The sequence below is a fragment of the Lathamus discolor genome, chromosome 2 (assembly GCF_037157495.1).
Source record: "Lathamus discolor isolate bLatDis1 chromosome 2, bLatDis1.hap1, whole genome shotgun sequence".
NCBI lineage: Eukaryota > Metazoa > Chordata > Aves > Psittaciformes > Psittacidae > Lathamus > Lathamus discolor.
In genome coordinates this window covers 137,325,487-137,342,550 of record NC_088885.1, presented here as the reverse complement: position 1 = coordinate 137,342,550, position 17,064 = coordinate 137,325,487, and the positions used below count along the sequence as shown (strand labels likewise).

The window sequence follows — 17,064 nt, the reverse complement described above, 5'->3', positions numbered from 1 at the left end:
ATCAAGATACATGTAGCAACTATTCTCTCAAGTCCTACTAAGACTAAAGAACATATTTGCTACCCTGTAAATCCAGATTCATTTTTTTTGTCAATCTCTGCTTATAAAATACATGCTTTGCTTCATTCAGAAATGAAGCAATCTTCACGATAAGAAAGCTTTTCTGTATTATGCTTAGAGCGGGAAATGTTTGTAGGCATGTATTAGTATTTTTTAAGGTTAACATAAATAGCGTAAGCCTCCTTGGTTTCCTTCCAGAAATTAAACTTGGTCAACTGAGAAACAAACATAAGAATTATTTTCTTATTTCTCTCTCTTCAATTTGTAGTCCAGAGAGTTGCATATGATCAGTCGAAAAAAATCACATCACAGACTGGTTTGGGTTGGAAGGGACCTTAAAGGTTATCTAGCTGCAACCTCCCTGCCATGGGCAGGGACATCTTCCACTAGACCAGATTACCCTGTCCAACCTGCACTTGACCACTTTCAGAGATGGGGCATCCACAACTTCTCTGTGCTACCTGTGCCAGTGTCTCACCACCCTCACAGTAGAGATTTTCTCCCTCACATCTAATCTGAACCTCCCTTCTTTCTGTTTAAAGTCATTCCCCCTTGTCTTCTCACTACATGCCCTTGTAAAAAAAAACCCTTCTCCAGCTTTCTTGTAGGCCCCATTTAGGTACCGGAAGGCTGCTAAAAGGTTCCTAGAGCCTTCACTTCTCCAGACTGAACAAGCCCAACTCTCTCAGCCTGTCCTCATAGGAGAGGTGCTCAGCTCTCTGATCATCTTTGTGACCTCCTCTGCACTTGCTCCTACAGGTCCACATCCTTCTTACGCTGTGGACCCAGAGCTAAACACTGTGCTCCAGGAAGGGGTCTCCTGAGGCTGGAATAGAGGGGGAGAATCACCTCCTTCAACCTGCTGGCCATACTCCTTTTGATGCAGCCCAGCATATATATGGTTGGCATCCTAAACTGAACTTTAGGACTGACTGGCTGCATGGCATTTGGAAAACCATTTGACCTGTTGTCTTTTCCCAGACTGCCCCACTCTATGGCCACTGATTTTGTGAAAGAGACTTAGTATGGGTATGACAGTCTAAAGGTGTGAAATGATATATGTAGATTGCATTGTGTGTGACCATTTGACATACATGATTATCCCACATCACTCCTGGATACAAAGTACTATTAGTTTAAAATGGATATGCTTAATGTCCAGACTCTATTCTGTAATGGCAAAATGGCAGCATCTGGAGGAGGAATATTTCTGTTTGTCATGACAAACAGTAAATGCAAACAGTAATGCAAATTCAAATAAGGCAGGTAATACAAATGCAAACAGTAATTGCTAAAGGACACATTTTAGTGAAGAATTCTCACGCAGCATTAACTTTTTCTTCCTCTCCTCCAATTGAACCTCACCTCTGCTAGGGACTTACATCTTACATGCATCATGTATTTTAACACAGCGTTGTTAGATCAGGCCACACCAAACACAAACACCAAACAAACACCACTACCAGCATTTAACAGTGAAACAGAGGTAGGTTTAGGTAGAGATCCCCAACTCACCCAGCAAAGCAGAGTAAAACATGGGTACTCGAAGACACTGCCTCAGTGTTACCTTGCTTTAATTTTTCTGATGCCTCCTCCAGAGCCTCCCTCTTTGGTTTCCATAAGCTTGATTTTCATGTAGCTATATAGAAAACTATTACTGGTGATGAAACCTCACTGCATTGATCACAAAGCTCTGTCTGCCAGTGGCACAGGCTAGTGACAATGGTAAGTGGTGGCCCTGATGGAGCACTTACCATGTGATTACATGTTGCTATTCAATCATCTCTATTGCGTCTTGCAGTTCCAGAGCTCCAGGGCACAAAATAGGCAGATTTTTTTCAGTCAGTTAGTCATTCCTGATGTTCATATAACAGTACAGATGCTGAGAAAGACAGAGTGAAAGTCTGAAAAAAGACCAGAAAGCAGAAAGACTAAAGGAGGTTGATGTGTCCAGAAGTGAAATCAAACTGAAAGCTAAACCCACAGCTAGGTATAAAGTTGTCATTGAGGTCTCTCTTCCAAGGACAAAGAGGATTACCAAAAAGAGGTAAAGGCCTTTATCAGGTGCTAGCACAATGTAAACAATTGTAACTACAAATCACAATAATGGCCATGAAACACTCCAGTGTTTCTAGGGACAGTGCTTCCATACATTTGCTTAGACAGAAGTTTACAAAAGGCGTAAGTTAAAACATTTCTATAAGTGTGGTGCAAAAGATTAAATGGTCTGTGCACAGAATATTCCTTTCTATTATATATGATCAGGCACTCCTAGCACTTAGCAGAAAAGAGAAGAAAAAAAAAAAAGAAAAAAGATGCTTCTCTTCCAGAAAGTCTTGATTTTTGCCATTCAAGGGCTGCGATGCATGCATCATTAATTTCTATGCAGAAAACATTGTTCACTTCAACCAGTAATTAGTGGTAACATTTCTATCCTGTGCAGTGATGAGATTTTTATGCTAATCATTACACAGCAGTAAATTAATCATTTGGGCACATTTAGATGGTATGTATATTTCATGAGACAGATACAGATATCAAGATCAGTTTGATATTTACTTATGGTAAATGCAAGTGTCTCAAATCGCTATGGGGGAAGCATACTAACTAAATATATAGCCAAGGCTGTTTGCAGTGCAGCAACAAGAAGAAGCACTTCATCTCTTGTTCCAGGAAATAGCTCTCATTCTTCATTTTTAATTATTTTAAGGGAAGTAAAAATCTCACTGGAACACATAGAACTGAACCATTCAAGCAGACAGTGAAATTCCAGTGACGCCTTGATATATGAAGGACAAAAGCGCCACCTCAATTTCCTATCCTGCAATCCTTTTATTACTTGCAAAGTTACCTGTTACATTATGCAGTTCTGAAAGGAGACTTTTCTTTAGCATTTGTGCTATAGTCTGGTCAGGTAAATGAATTATGTATTGGCCTCATCCCTCCGTAACTATGTCTGAAAGCTTTGAGTTGCAGCAGAAAGGAAGGCTACCCAGGGGCCTCCCTTCTCAGCAGACGCAAGAGATTTGTAATAACTTGAGGAAAGTATTTATTTGAAATTTAAATTTTTGACATATATTTAAATACTACCGCTGTTTTTTCAACTCTCAGCTCAGAGATCTTTGCAGGCAAAAAGCAATCTACTCCAGAGTTGATAGTGTGTTATTTTATCAGAGGGAAATGTACACATGGTCTCTTTATCATAGAATGTCATCAAAATACTTCTGAAAAGCACAGATTTATGGCAGCTGATCTTAACAGTAAGAGTAATATAAACAATATCCTCAGCTATTCCTTTCTGAACTGAAGTTGAGAAGATTCTCAAAGTTCAAAGGTGGCATGCCAGTGGAAAGTAAAGTTAAGTTGGCTTACCTGGATCACTTCGGAAGTGCTCTTCAATTGAAAATTGAGCAACTGATATATGCTTAATTGCCACCAATTGAAACAGCATAATTGCTACAGTGAGCAAGAATAAAGATGAACTATTGCGCGGAAGGTACATAATCCCACTGGGAAAGGAAAGAAGCTTATTAGCATCTCTTCGTTTATGGAAATTTTTGAGAGAGGTACGTCTGAACAGGCAGGTTATTAGGACAGCACAGTGAACAGCTGAACGTGTAGGTCTGAGAACTATTACAGAGCAGACAAAAAGAACAGGTGAGTAAAAAAGACGTCTTATTTTAATGAAATATTTTTATGTCTAAAAAAATACTTGTTTTTCAATTTCAGAATGAAAATAATTTTAATTTCAAAATTTTATAAAAATATAAGATGGCAATTTTGATTTTTGAACAGTCTTTTCAAAATCCACTCTGCAAAGTTTCTCTCTAGAGCTGTGTATCTGAAGTTGACATGAAGGCTAAATTTTCTTCAGGGCCACCATGGTCTTAATTTTTGCAACATGTCTTATGTAGCCTGGGAGCCTACAAGCACATATCAGGATGTGCTGTGGCACTATGTGCGTACTGCAGCATTCTCCTCCTATGCAGAACTGCATTCAGGAAAAAGTCATTAATATTCTGTAAAGGTCTAAAGGCTTTAGAGACAGCTGAGGATCTGTCAGGGGTAAGCACCACCGGCAGTGATCTTTTCAAGCAAATCAGAAGAAAGAAGCATAGGTACAATGCCTTGAAAACAGAGGAAATTTTTGCTAACTTTATTTCAATACTGTTTCCTTCAGAAGAAATTGCAGAGAATCTCCAGGCAGCTTTTCTGTTCCTGAAATGATTTGGTGGGAAAGTAGAAATTTTTAATAAATATGATGTAAAACTGCTATTATCATGGTAAACAGATATCACGGTCATTAATTCTGCAAAAATGAATGGCTTGGCACTCAGCTATTGCTCAGCTACACAATTGATTAACAGCACCAGGGACTGTCTGCCATTAGGTTTAATACTCCATGTTGTTCGTTACGATAGTTGTTTGGTGTTGATTATAGTGCAGCAGTTATTCACATCTGTAAGTTTACTTGCTGTAAAATTTAAAAGCACAAACAAGGATCGCATCACAAAGGAATGAGAAGAAGTCATACACCTTTAAATATTCCCCAATGCCACTTATATCTTCTCTACAGATACCCCTGAAACTCATCTGAATGTTCATAATCTTTGAGCAGGAAAAAAAAAACCCCAAACCAAAACCCAACAAAGTATACAAGAATCAAGTTCCCAGACTAACTGGCTTCCAGCAGGGGAAAGCATCCCCACAAGAGAAGGGCAGCTGGGAATAGCTTCAGGAGCTTGAATCAAAATCTGCTTTTACACCGCATTCGGATGTTAGCTGGCAGGTAGTGAAGGTCACAAATCAAAGATGTGATGCCGTTTCTGAAACATCATGGCATTTCAGAGAAAATCTGCCGTATGAGATTCTCTCCATGTCACAATGGCAAGTCTTCCATCAGGAAGAAAAGGACGTGCACAGCTTTCCACAGGGAGATGCCCAAAGAAACATGGAGATCTGGGAGTCCTGAGGTTGGCTTCCTATCCTCAATGTCCTGGTTTATCTGAGTCTCACATGAAGAAACCTTTAGTAAGATTTAACAGCGTGAGCCGAATGAACTATTAAAAGCTCTATTATTTTAGCATTTTATCATACATTACCACTAAAAGAGCCAGGATTAAGTTTTCTTATAACTTGAAACTGTGTAGAAACTACAGTATTATCTTAAGAGAGTAAAAAGAAAGGCCACTTTTATTAATAGTACATCATTCTCATGTATAGAATGAAAGAAAACAAAACCACAAACATGTACACTAACCCAATACATTAATAATTCTGATGCAACAAATTTATTTGGTATATTTTTCCTGCTGCATAAGATCACTTTGCATATAAATAGTCATTATATCACAGTCAAAGAGTTATACCTTCACCAGAAATTTAAAAGTACCTAAAAGAAGACATGTTAAGTGAAAAATCACAAATGGAAGACATCAAAACAGCAAAAAGAAACAGGAATGTGTAAAAGAGCACGTGCTTTGAGGAAAACAGACATAATAATGCACAAAACCAGGGTGAAAAACAGAATTTCCCACAGCTGTAGGCCACATGCATTAATGGACTCGCAATCTTTACTGAAGAACAGAAATCTTCTTTCTTGCTGTTTTATTACCTTGGCAACATCTCCTCCATGTCAGCAATTACATAGGAGACAACAGTCCAAACAGCAGCACAGAGATTCATCTGGTTTGGATCCTGAACTGTCATTGTGTCCCCTTGAGAATGATGAAACCAGAAGTATTTACTGAGGTCATCACGCAAGCTGGCACCTACAGAGAAAAATGGGGAATATTCCGTTATAGGAATACAAATATTTAAAGAGGAATATAAACTTGAATCCATTCCTGGGCTGTTTATGATTAAATCCACATGCAACTGTATAAAGTTCCTAATAATAACTGCACAGAGCTGTGGCATGTGCAGTTTGTAGGTTTTAGGTTAATAGACTTGAGTGAGCATGAGGTAGCAATAACTCACACAGGGGAAAAGCCAACCTTCCCCTGGGAGACTCGTTTCCTCAGCAACAGTATACACTCATTTTCCTCTAAGACTACCAGAGTCCAAGCAGGAAGATCCCTACAGAAACACCACACACAGCGACGCTTCCTCTGTTCTTCATCCCATTGCTCTGCTAATGAGTTACGACTGAGTTATGGATCCTCTCCGTGTTGTTATTTGTGTTGGGGAATGCTTTGGAATTTGCTTCTGCTTTTGACCCTCTGTTCATCACAAGGATGTGCTGTTTCAGAGCAGCTTTCCAGATAACCTGAGGTAACACAGATAACCCAGGACTACAGCACCCTCACAGAGAAGTCCTCATCAACTGGGGCAGAAGCAACTTAGGTGAAACCACAGTTCTTCCCATTCAGGAACTGACTCCCTTTCGGGATACATGGACTACTCTTACCCAAGCCAGGTGGTCTCACAGAGCACAAATAATGCTGGTAAGGCATCACTCACGGTCCCAAGGCGGACCAAAGCCAAGCAGAGCAGGGAAAGCTGCTGTCTCACTAGGCACAGCAGCAGGGATGCCAGTGGGAGATTTTAACCCTGGCCATTTTCTGTCTGGTCCAGTCCCCACTGACCTTTCTAACCCTCTGTTCCTTGCAATTTCTTCTCTCCCAGTTCATTTCCTCTGCCTCTTCTCTGGTTTTATCAGCCTCCATCTGCTTTGGTTTTATCTCAACTTTATCAAGTCTTCCATCTTTAACAGAATTCCACCCTAAATTTTGAAAATGAGTAAATACGATATTTTTCCCCAGCACACTAATTCACTGCTTGCAGTTCTTTTGCATTGATTCTCTTGGCCTGCCTCCCGATCAGTGCTAGGAGTTGCACAGCTCCGACCTACCTAGCACAACAGGACCCCCTTCTTGCGTGTTTAAACCCAGAGAACAAGCACTAATGTGAATTCACAAATAAGAGCTATGGGCCCCAGGCAGAAACACAGACTGAGGCTACTCCTACTATGTCAAGTAAGACAGAAAAGCACTCAGGACTGTTTGATTATAAAAATGAAGTAAATAAATTATTCATATATTTATTTACATGCAGCGGAAATCAGTATCAGATGATGAGGTATTTGATAAACTCATGCATGCTCATAAGAGTTAGTCATGATTTTTCTTGGTTTCCCTGAGATGCCTGAAGCCTTTGAAGAGAATGAAAGCAAAATTTCTCACAGTGCAACTGTACATTGCTATAATATGTATCTCTTGATCGCTCATACGGTTATTCAGGAGAGAGTCTGGCTCTCACTGTGGTTAACAGGTATGTTTCTACTGCTGTAATGGGGACTGGCTGGGACTGCTGGATTCACTGTTGCTTTAGAGAGAAGAAATAGAAAGGTAATGCATCTTATAATTCCATCCAAGATGAAGATCCCTTCATAAGAGAGATGATACACAGGAAGATCAAATGTTATAACACATGGTTATACAGCATTGTGATTAATTTTACTGTAAGAGGCTCTTCTTGCCCTTAACAGACTTGTTTGCTACTGAGTTTAAGCAATGCAATTGCACCCAAGTCACTGGATAGGTTACACCCTGATGCTGCATTACATTCCAATAATGGTAGCACTGAATTTATGTCAACTCTTATTAATTTTTAAAATTTCATTCTGAATTCTTTTCAATATATACAACCAGAAAAGCGTTGAACAATGACAAATTCTTTAACTGAGGGGCTTCTGCACTACAGGCCAATTACAAGCCTCTGAGGCAAAGCCTTTACAATTTCTGAATACTTTTGTAAGACTCATGACAAAAATTGTTCCCTTGGATTTTGTCATAGACAAAAATTGTCAAAATTGTTCCCTTGGATTTTGTCATAGACATTTCTAATCACAGTAACTATGGATTTACAAAGCAGTGTATTATCTTTGTGAATGGATAAGGATAAACACCCTTTGCATTGTAATGTTTAACTCCCTGAAATGCTGAAACAGATTTGTTTCTCTAAAATGATTTTAAAAATCACAAAATGTTCTGACTTTGTCATCAAAGAATTACTGTGCAGGAAATATCAGAGTGTGTGAGTAGAGAGAATATTGAAGAGTTCCTAAACTGGTTGTGCTCTCTCTTTCAGGTCTTGGGTTAGCATTGAAGTCAATGACCTGTAAACATCTTGTGAGACTAAAGAAAAGACCCTAAGAAAGCAGTTTTATCCTACATAATTAGAAACAAAAGTGAAAATCCATGTTACTGGCTTTGAGCACAAGAACAGTTTACAAACCAAGGGCCTCACACAAGCCTTTAGACATGAAACACCCTGGCACACAGATATGACTGCAAGCAATTTTCATGTCTCCTGTTCCAAACTTGAGACTCCTCCTTGTTGATGTTAGCTGCCCAGAGATATTTATGTCTTCCAGAGGTCGTCAGGCTGTGGCAAGATGCTGAGTAATGCCCTTTTGCCAGTGAATGCATCCAGGACTGAGAACTGGGAAGTTCTACAGGGCTCCACAGACTGTAGTCATCTTGGGTTACCTAAACAAAGCCCATGGGATCCTATAGCCCCTTTTTTAAAACCCTAACAGAAGCAGCAAAGCTACGAGCACAATCAGCCATCCTACAAAAGGCAGGGAGAGACGAATTCTGCATCACACTTCAAACAGTGAGGTTTCAAAGCACATCAGCTGGCTGGCTGTATTGTATCCTCAATAGCCACTGAATTGTTAACCCTTCTCAAACAAAATCTGCCTCAAAGCCAAACACACCACTTCCAGAAGCTTGAAAGAAACTGGAAAAAATTCTCTTAGATACAAGTTTTAAAGCTCCAATTGCTACCCATTTTGTTCTTCCACCTAAAATGGATCTAAGGTCTGTTTGGGTTTTTGTTGGTTTGGTTTTTTTCTGTTGTTGTTGTTATGTAACTTTTCCCTAAGGAACAATAGCAAGTAATAAATGGAGGTTTATTCTTGCCAGCTACATAAGCTAGCAGTCAAGTAAAACAGATGACTAGCCATGTTTCAGACCTATAAATTATTCACCCATCTCCATCCTAGCCACCCAGAAAGGGGAGAACATACAGCCTTACAGGAGTCTGAAAGGTCTAACTAAGTACTTAAAAGTCCTTAGATGGGAGGTGTTGTACAGGCATATCACATATTTAATTCTGATTTCCAGGTGGAACCACTACTCAAACAGAAAAACAAGAGATGGGCTGAGTCCTCCACTGTCACGTTTTATGCACTTTGCTCCTTTCCTGTGTCTGCAGAGCACCCGTAAAGAGAAAGGGAATGTTTGCCAAACAACCCTCTTTAATTGTCCTTTTTAAGTCTGTTCACATTTACAGTAATGCAAATCACATACGGAATACTGCTGGCCAATAAGGAAATTGGTGACAAACTGCTTCTAGCTGGATGTAGTAGGTGTTGTGGCATGAAAACAGCAAATGTTAAAAATCGCTGCCAAAAATGCTGTTCCTACTACTTGAATGCATCAAAAATACTGGTAGTTAAAAACTGGGAATAATTAATGATTTACAGCTCCAATAAGATAATAATAAGATAATTGGTAATTCATAGTTCCATTGCAATGTGGAAGGAAGCTTTCTCTAGTAGAGTGGTGCAGCACAGTTACTCAACAGCAGCTACCTAGAGACACTTGTGATCCCTCAGCTGCTTGGTGAGACCCACTCATATGGGTCTGATGGAGGCACCAGAAGAGTTATATCTCACTTTTGGAGCAGCTGCTGCGGCCAAGCAGTCCATTATTTAGTAGCATGATGTATGTGTTTTGGGCACTTAAAACAGGGCTCTTCTTCTTACAGAGAAGCATCACCTTACTTGCCCTTTGTGGGAAATAGTTGCATTAAGTAGGGTCCAGAGGAAAGCACTCAGTGATGCCTTTAACTTATCAGGTTGGGCTTTTTGGTTTCTTTGTTGCGGAGGCTGCAGGGTTTTATTTTGTCTTGGTTTTCTGCTTTTGACTCCTCTGGCACTCGTTTCCTTATACCTGACCTCCTAGTGAGTCTGCACGCTGAGTAGGGTGCAGATGAAACCGATTTTGTCCTCAGGATAAGTGCAGAGCGGCACTCACCACACAGCTCAGATCACTCCAAAAATGTAATAATTTTAAAAACGTGCACAACTAGCATATGCTCTTGTGCTCATCACGTTCCTGCTGAAAACCCAAATTGCACTGGGGGGCTTGGGGTGATACTGGGGTCATCTGAGCTGACAAAATTATTAATCACAGGGGTACCCTTATCATGGCAAGTAGGTGTCCTGTGATCAAATTCAGCTTCTAAGAAATGTACTGAACCTAGGTATCGCAGGTCCGCTACACACAGCTTAGCCAGTCCCTCAAACATAAATGCTATTTATCCTGTCTTCCTTCCCCAAATGCTGCACCTTAAGACTTGCCATCTTCCAAGCTTTGCCACCAAGCACAAGTGTTTGTTCGTGAACCAATCCACTTTTATGCAGTTGTGAGAAAAATAAGCCAGTGGCTTAAAACTGCACCAAAGCGTTCCATTGCTTTTTGTTTAGTTAATGTGAATTAAACATAATATAACACAATGTAATACATAATAGTATAACAACTGTTTGTCTTTCAACCTTTTGATGCGGCTGTTGCCAGCACTTTCACCCACTCCATTTGCCCTTTTTGTGACTTGCCTGAGGTATTGTCACAAACATGCCATGAGGACCTTGTTTCCTAGCCCCACATGGTAGCTGTCTCATGGAGGAGTGTAAGATATGCCATCTCCTGTGCCACTGCAGTGAGGGCACCATCTCCAGAAATGGCATCTTTCCATCTACCCATCTGGAGCTCCTTACTGGAGTTTTGCACAAGGTCACGAAGAAGGTTAAGGAGTATCTTTCCTATGAAGAAAGGCTGAGAGAGCTGGGTCTGTTCAGCCTGGGGAAGAGATAAATACCAGATGGGAGGGAATGAAGAAGAGGGAGCCAGGCTCTCCTCCGTAGTGCCCACTAACAGGACAAGAGACAATCACCACAAATCAAAACACATGAAATCCCATCCAAACACCATAAAACATTTTTTTCTGAAAGGGTGGTCAAACACTGGGAGAGGTTGCCCAGAAAGGCTGTGGGGCCTTCATCTGGACATTCTCAAAACCTGACTGAACATGGTCCTGGGTAATGTACTGCAGCTGACTTTGCTTGAGTAGGGGTGTTGGACTAGATCAGCTCAAGAGGTGCCTGCAACCTCAGCCATTCTGTAGTACTCTTTAACACCATGGTGCTATTTCCTTCATTCAGACATCTCTTCTAACTGACACACCACAAACAAATTCTTCAAATCATTCCTGTCTTGAACTCATTTCATGAGTCTCTGCATAATCCGCTATTTCACACATGGCTTGATGCACTGCACAAGGCAGGTAAAAGCCTTGTGGTAATTGATACTGACAATACATTTTCAGTAATCAGCTTTGTAAGAGTATCCTGAAAATACACACACACGAGCGTTGAAGAATACTTAAAAAAGACCCATCCCTCCTAGCTTCTGAGCTCAGCATGAAATGCACAATGTGAATATTAATTGGCTGATGACCAGAATGTTTACCTTCCTTACAACATGTCCACATTAAACACCAATTCTTCACACATTAATGAACTGTCTGGCACTTTCTTTTTCTTGCCAACTTAAGACTATGTGATGCTGCTATTGAGGTAGAAGGATGAATGAACCACAAAATGAATGATGAGCATGTCAATGATGACCACTACTTCTTGTCAATCACTGTCAGGCACTACTGTTTTCATATGCACTGCTGTGATAAGTTAACATTAGAATTAAACTCTCTTGACAGATATTTAAGCATTACAACTATCGTTGTTTGTGCAAACAATGACTGGAAAATTAGTTATCGATTATCAGAAAGATTACAAAGGCAGTTTCCATAAAACACAGATATCTTCAAGGGTGGAAAGCATGTGGAGTATTTTTTCACTGTAAAACATTTTAGATTACATTCCTCACTACATTTTCTTTCTTTTCTTCTTCATATGCCAAATATTATTTAATTGACAGAGAAAGACAAATGTGAGTATTGAAGTCAATACACATTTGCTGTACTGTCCCAGTTGTCTTTGCTTTTAAGTAAACTTCACAACACAACTATTCCATGAATCTTTCAAATACGACGGGAAACTCCCCATTGTTTGTATAACCTCTCCTGGGTGTGCTGGGTCTTCAGTACTACAGTTAGATCTTTGGGATACTGATCTCTACATGTAGATTGCCATATACAGTGAAGTTAATATGCTAATGAATTACAACAGTGTATAACTTTTTTAGGTTTCATTTTACGGTAGTCCCCAGAGGAGCTGACAGAATTGTCACTCTGCTATTTTACACAGTATATATACCTCTCCAAATAGAAAAGACTCCAGCTTAGAAGAACATACTCTCTAAACAGACAAGAGAGACTGCAGGATGAGAGAGACGCATGCAGAGATGAAATGGCACATTCATTTTCTTACAGCAGCTGAGAAAGGAATAGATGCCAGACATCTGAGCACAGGCCAGTGCCCTACTGAGTAAGCTGTACTATGTCCTAACAGAAAAGTTGGAAATGCCTAAACAAGGGATATTTTGCTCAATGTTTCCAAAATAATATGAAACCAAAAGAAAGGCTTTTCAAGATGATGTGTGTATCTCTTGCATCTTCCAAGTGCCTATGTGTTTGAGCTTTTTCTCCTTGTCAAGACAGATCCGCATACTATCAAAGGTCCTGCTTGTAGAAAGATGTTAACACAAACACTTAATCTGAAACCTTTTCCTGGCTACAAAAGACAGTTTTTTTTCTTTTTTTCCCATCTATTAAAGACTGCTTTTTCCTGAAGAAACAAGAAAACTTTACTTCATTATGAAGTTTATTCCAATCTTGGACTTTTTAAATGCCAGAGACACTCTTCAGGAATGTACTGAAAAACTATAATGCCTTGGAAAATAAAGCAAGATCTGATGAAATATATGTCTCCTTTTCCTTTACACTGAGTACTCAGAAATAGGAAAAAAGAGGCAAAGGGGTACTTCACAATCTTCTATGCAGTTAAAAACTAGGAAATCATAAATACTGAAGAGCATTCTCTTCCTCACACCAGAGTGCTAACTCAGCTTTGTGCTCTTACATACCCTATGAAATGGGAGTGTAGAGGTACACACATGTCCATACCATAACAGAATCAATAACCCCTCAGTTCTCATAGCTGGAGCATGTATGCTCCAGACATTTTGAAAGGTCAAAACCGCAGGGCAGAGGTGGGGAGAAAATGATCCCTTCAAAGGACATGTGTCAAAGAGATACCAAAACAAGAAGAAAACAGAAAAGAGATTAATGGGAACATTTCTCTCTTTTTCATTTTTTTAATTTATTTTAAGTTTGTGCTTTTCTAAAACCTGGCAAAGTCACAACTTTTAAGTGGTCAGGGAGTAAATCTGTTGTGCCAGTAGTTCTGTTCAGGATGGGCTGGCTGGAAAGCTCCTTCCGTGGCACATATCCCCGTTGCTGCAAGCCCCATGGAGTGCTTGGCTGCTTGTGCTATGTGTTGCACAGATGTTTTGTGAGCTGCCCTCACTTAATAGCGGTCTTCAGAACTATTACTGTAATGAAAATCCAATTATTTCAGACATGTATTTTGGTGCTCATATTAACCTATTCTTTCATGGGATAACCTGTAGTTGATAGCTGGCTTTAATGCCAATTATTTCATTATCCATTTTTCAAGTGGGCAGAGGCAATGGATAATGCTAATGCTGTTTAGTGGGGCGCTGACAGCATTAGTTCTCCTGTCATTTAGTCTCAAATGATGAAATTACAGGAGAAGTTGTTTGAGTTACATGGCTACAGACACTGAAAGAGTTTCCAGTACAGAGTTTATAAATAACACAAGAAGCCCTGCTGTTTCACCTCCTGAGTCATTCTCTCAAAAGTCTTTAAAATTCATGATTCAAACAAGGCAGAGGGAAAGCTTTCAGTTGGTTGTTTCAGTGGCTAATTAAATGAGACTACAGTGGAAGGGAGACAATATGAAGTGTGCAGTATTTCTTGTTTTGCTTAATGCATTTGAGAATTAATCCTCTGGATACATTAAACAGACTAAATTGCAGCTCTGGATTACCAGTTAATTTTGCAATGCATTAACCTTTCACTTGGGGCAGAGGACTGCTGACAGCTGGGGATTCAATCTAAACTTGCATGAAATCCTGTGAATTGAGGTCTCACAGAAGGAAGCAGTTCTACTCCATGCAGCACAGGTAGACCAGACTCCAAAATAATATCCTAAACAGCCCTTGACTGGAAAAAAAAAAAGAAACTATAAAAGCCCAAACAAAAGCAGATGAAGCTTCAACAGTAAAAGACACTTGGAAGCTCTTCCTCCATTCCTCCACACTCTATCCTAAATCATAGAATCATAGAATAGTTAGGGTTGGAAAGGACCTTAAGATCACCTCGTCCCAATCCCCCTGCCATGGGCAGGGACACCTCACACTAAACCATCCCACACAAGGCTCTGTCCAGCCCGGTCTTGAACACCACCAGGGATGGAGCATTCACAACTTCCTTGGGCAACCAATTCCAGTGCCTCACCACCCTAACAGGAAAGAGTTTCTTCCTTATTTCCAATCTAAACTTCCCCTGTTTAAGTTTTAACCCATTACCCCTTGTCCTGTCACTACAGTCCCTGATGAAGAGTCCCTCCCCAGCATCCCTATAGGCCCCCTTCAGATACTGGAAGGCTGCTATGAGGTCTCCATGCAGCCTTCTCTTCTCCAGGCTGAACAGCCCCAACTTCCTCAGCCTGTCTTCATACGGGAGGTGCTCCAGTCCCCTGATCATCCTCGTGGCCTCCTCTGGACTTGTTCCAACAGTTCCATGTCCTTTTTATGTTGAGGACACCAGAACTGCACACAGTACTCCAGGTGAGGTCTCACGAGAGCAGAGTAGAGGGGCAGGATCACCTCCTTCGACCTGCTGGTCACGCTCCTTTTGATGCAGCCCAGGTTGGCTTCCTGGGCTGTGAGCGCACACTGAAGCTGGCTCATGTTCATTTTCTCATTTACCAGCAAGTCAGTTAGGCTTAAATCAGTTAGGAAAAGAAAATCAAAGGGTGAGTCTTCCTAGCTGGTGCTTTCTCCATTATGGAGATTGACAATTCATTTTTACCTTCTTTTAATCAGGTATTATCCTGCAAGAGCTAAATACCTCTTATCTAACAGTAGCTTATTTTTCAAAGGTCTTCGATCCAGGAGCTTTTGAAGACTCGACTGTACTTTGCTGACCAGATCCATCTACAAATATGGTTATAAACTCATCTGAAAAAGCCCTGCTAGATTGGTGATGCATGATTTCTTTCTTCAAAAGCTGCATGGTTCTTTTATTACTTTTGTGATTTTGGTCTTTGCAGCCCTTCTCCTGGCTCTGCAACCATCCTGGTTCAGTGATTCACAGCCCCTATTTAGGGGATTCTCAACTTAAGCATTTCGATTTAGAAGGACTATCTACCTCCGTTAGATGTCTACATAGATGCATGTATGTGTTCCGGATATTTTAATATAGTTTATTTCATTTGTGCTTTCTTTCAAATGAGATATGCAGATACCTATATTATGCAGACACTAGGTAACAAAGTTGATACTTTTAAAATTGGTTGTCGGATTTATAAATCCTTTACATTTGGCATTCTCTTTTAAGCACTGTGTAAAAGGGATGAAAGTCACTGTGAAATCAGCATTTTCTCTGATTTAGAATTCTTTTTCATGTGTTTGTTTATGCCTCAGCTCAGCAAAGCAGTTAAAGTTTGAGCATGTGATTTATTTTAATGCCATTAAGCTTCAAATATCACACACGAGGGTCAAGTGAAGACTGGGACCCACGTAAACCATCTTTCCTAATCAAATGCATTTCTGTATGTCTAAACTCTCTGTGTAACTGCATCATGTAGCTGATGGCATAAATTTGAAATCCAAAGTATTAAATTGCTTTCTTTTAACATCCTCTGCCAGCCAAAGAACTTCCTGCTAACACACAGGGCAGACCCTTGCTCTACCCTGTGCCAACAGCTTCCAAACCACCCTAGAAATCTGCTGGCAACAGGCAGCCCCTGGACAGTTGGAAGGTCAGATGTAAGGAGCAGGAACTTGTAAATGACCCCCGTATCAGGGTTTTGGGAGTATTTCTGTTTGCAGTAACCGTTTGCATCCATTTACATTTTCAATCCGTTGGAGTAGCTTCCTTGTATTTTACAATTAACAGTTATTTCCTAACCCAAACTCACAATCCAATTTAATGCAAGCCTTGAGGAATGCTTTCCCAGAGGATGCGGGAGACTAAGAGGAAACATGCAGGTTTCCATTGAAATTCACTGTAGGCTCCAGGTAAGATCTTAGATGTGATCATAACTGTATGTTTAATCTCAAAGTTCCTCTAGGGCCCTTGCCAGCAAGTAACTGACTCCTAGAAATGCCAGCATTCATAGGACCCAACTAAGTGGAGATCTCTTCTGCCCATATGGTGAACAAAGCCTCTTTATGACCATTCTGGTGTTTAACTAGTTATGAAAAAACAAATGGTCACCCTACTTTAAGAAAAAGACATCCTAAATACGCTAAGTCTGTTCTATTTTATATCACACGAACAGCAACTGCATTTATACAACCACACCAATAGGATGAGCAATGGTTTTTACTGTCCTAACCCATTGAGACTATCCAACTTTTCAGGATCATGATGGATTTTAGGTGCAGGATCATCAGACAAGGCTGGAAGAATACAATGGCTACAACAGTAAGATACCTTTCAAAATATCAGTGATTACTTTGATTAATGCATACTTGAGTTTTAAATCAATATAAGTTATTTCCTAATAAATGTTAGATGCTCCAGATATTGGTGATGAAATACGTCTTTCATTCGATCTACGAGCCAGTGTATATTTAGCTAGTTCATTACTAATAGAAAAACAGAGAGGTACTTGAAACAAAGTTCAGCTCTGATCTTACTGCAAGGTTCAGGGCTGTTCAG

At 40.1% G+C, this 17,064-nt stretch overlaps 1 protein-coding gene across 7 annotated transcripts in view; it reads right to left on the bottom strand.

Annotated features, from left to right (window-relative positions):
• The window catches only part of CPQ (carboxypeptidase Q), a 199,817-nt gene that overhangs the window by 26,365 nt on the left and 156,388 nt on the right, over positions 1-17,064 (bottom strand). For 4 of the 7 annotated variants that reach the window (XM_065668655.1, XM_065668647.1, XM_065668650.1 and 1 more), the window contains one exon: positions 1,815-5,831. In XM_065668655.1, the coding sequence (XP_065524727.1) occupies positions 5,671-5,831 (161 nt within the window). In that variant the 3' untranslated portion in view covers positions 1,815-5,670. Of the gene's footprint in view, positions 1-1,814; positions 5,832-17,064 lie in introns of those variants that run through there. The other 3 variants (XM_065668648.1, XM_065668652.1, XM_065668651.1) reach the window with 3 other exon arrangements.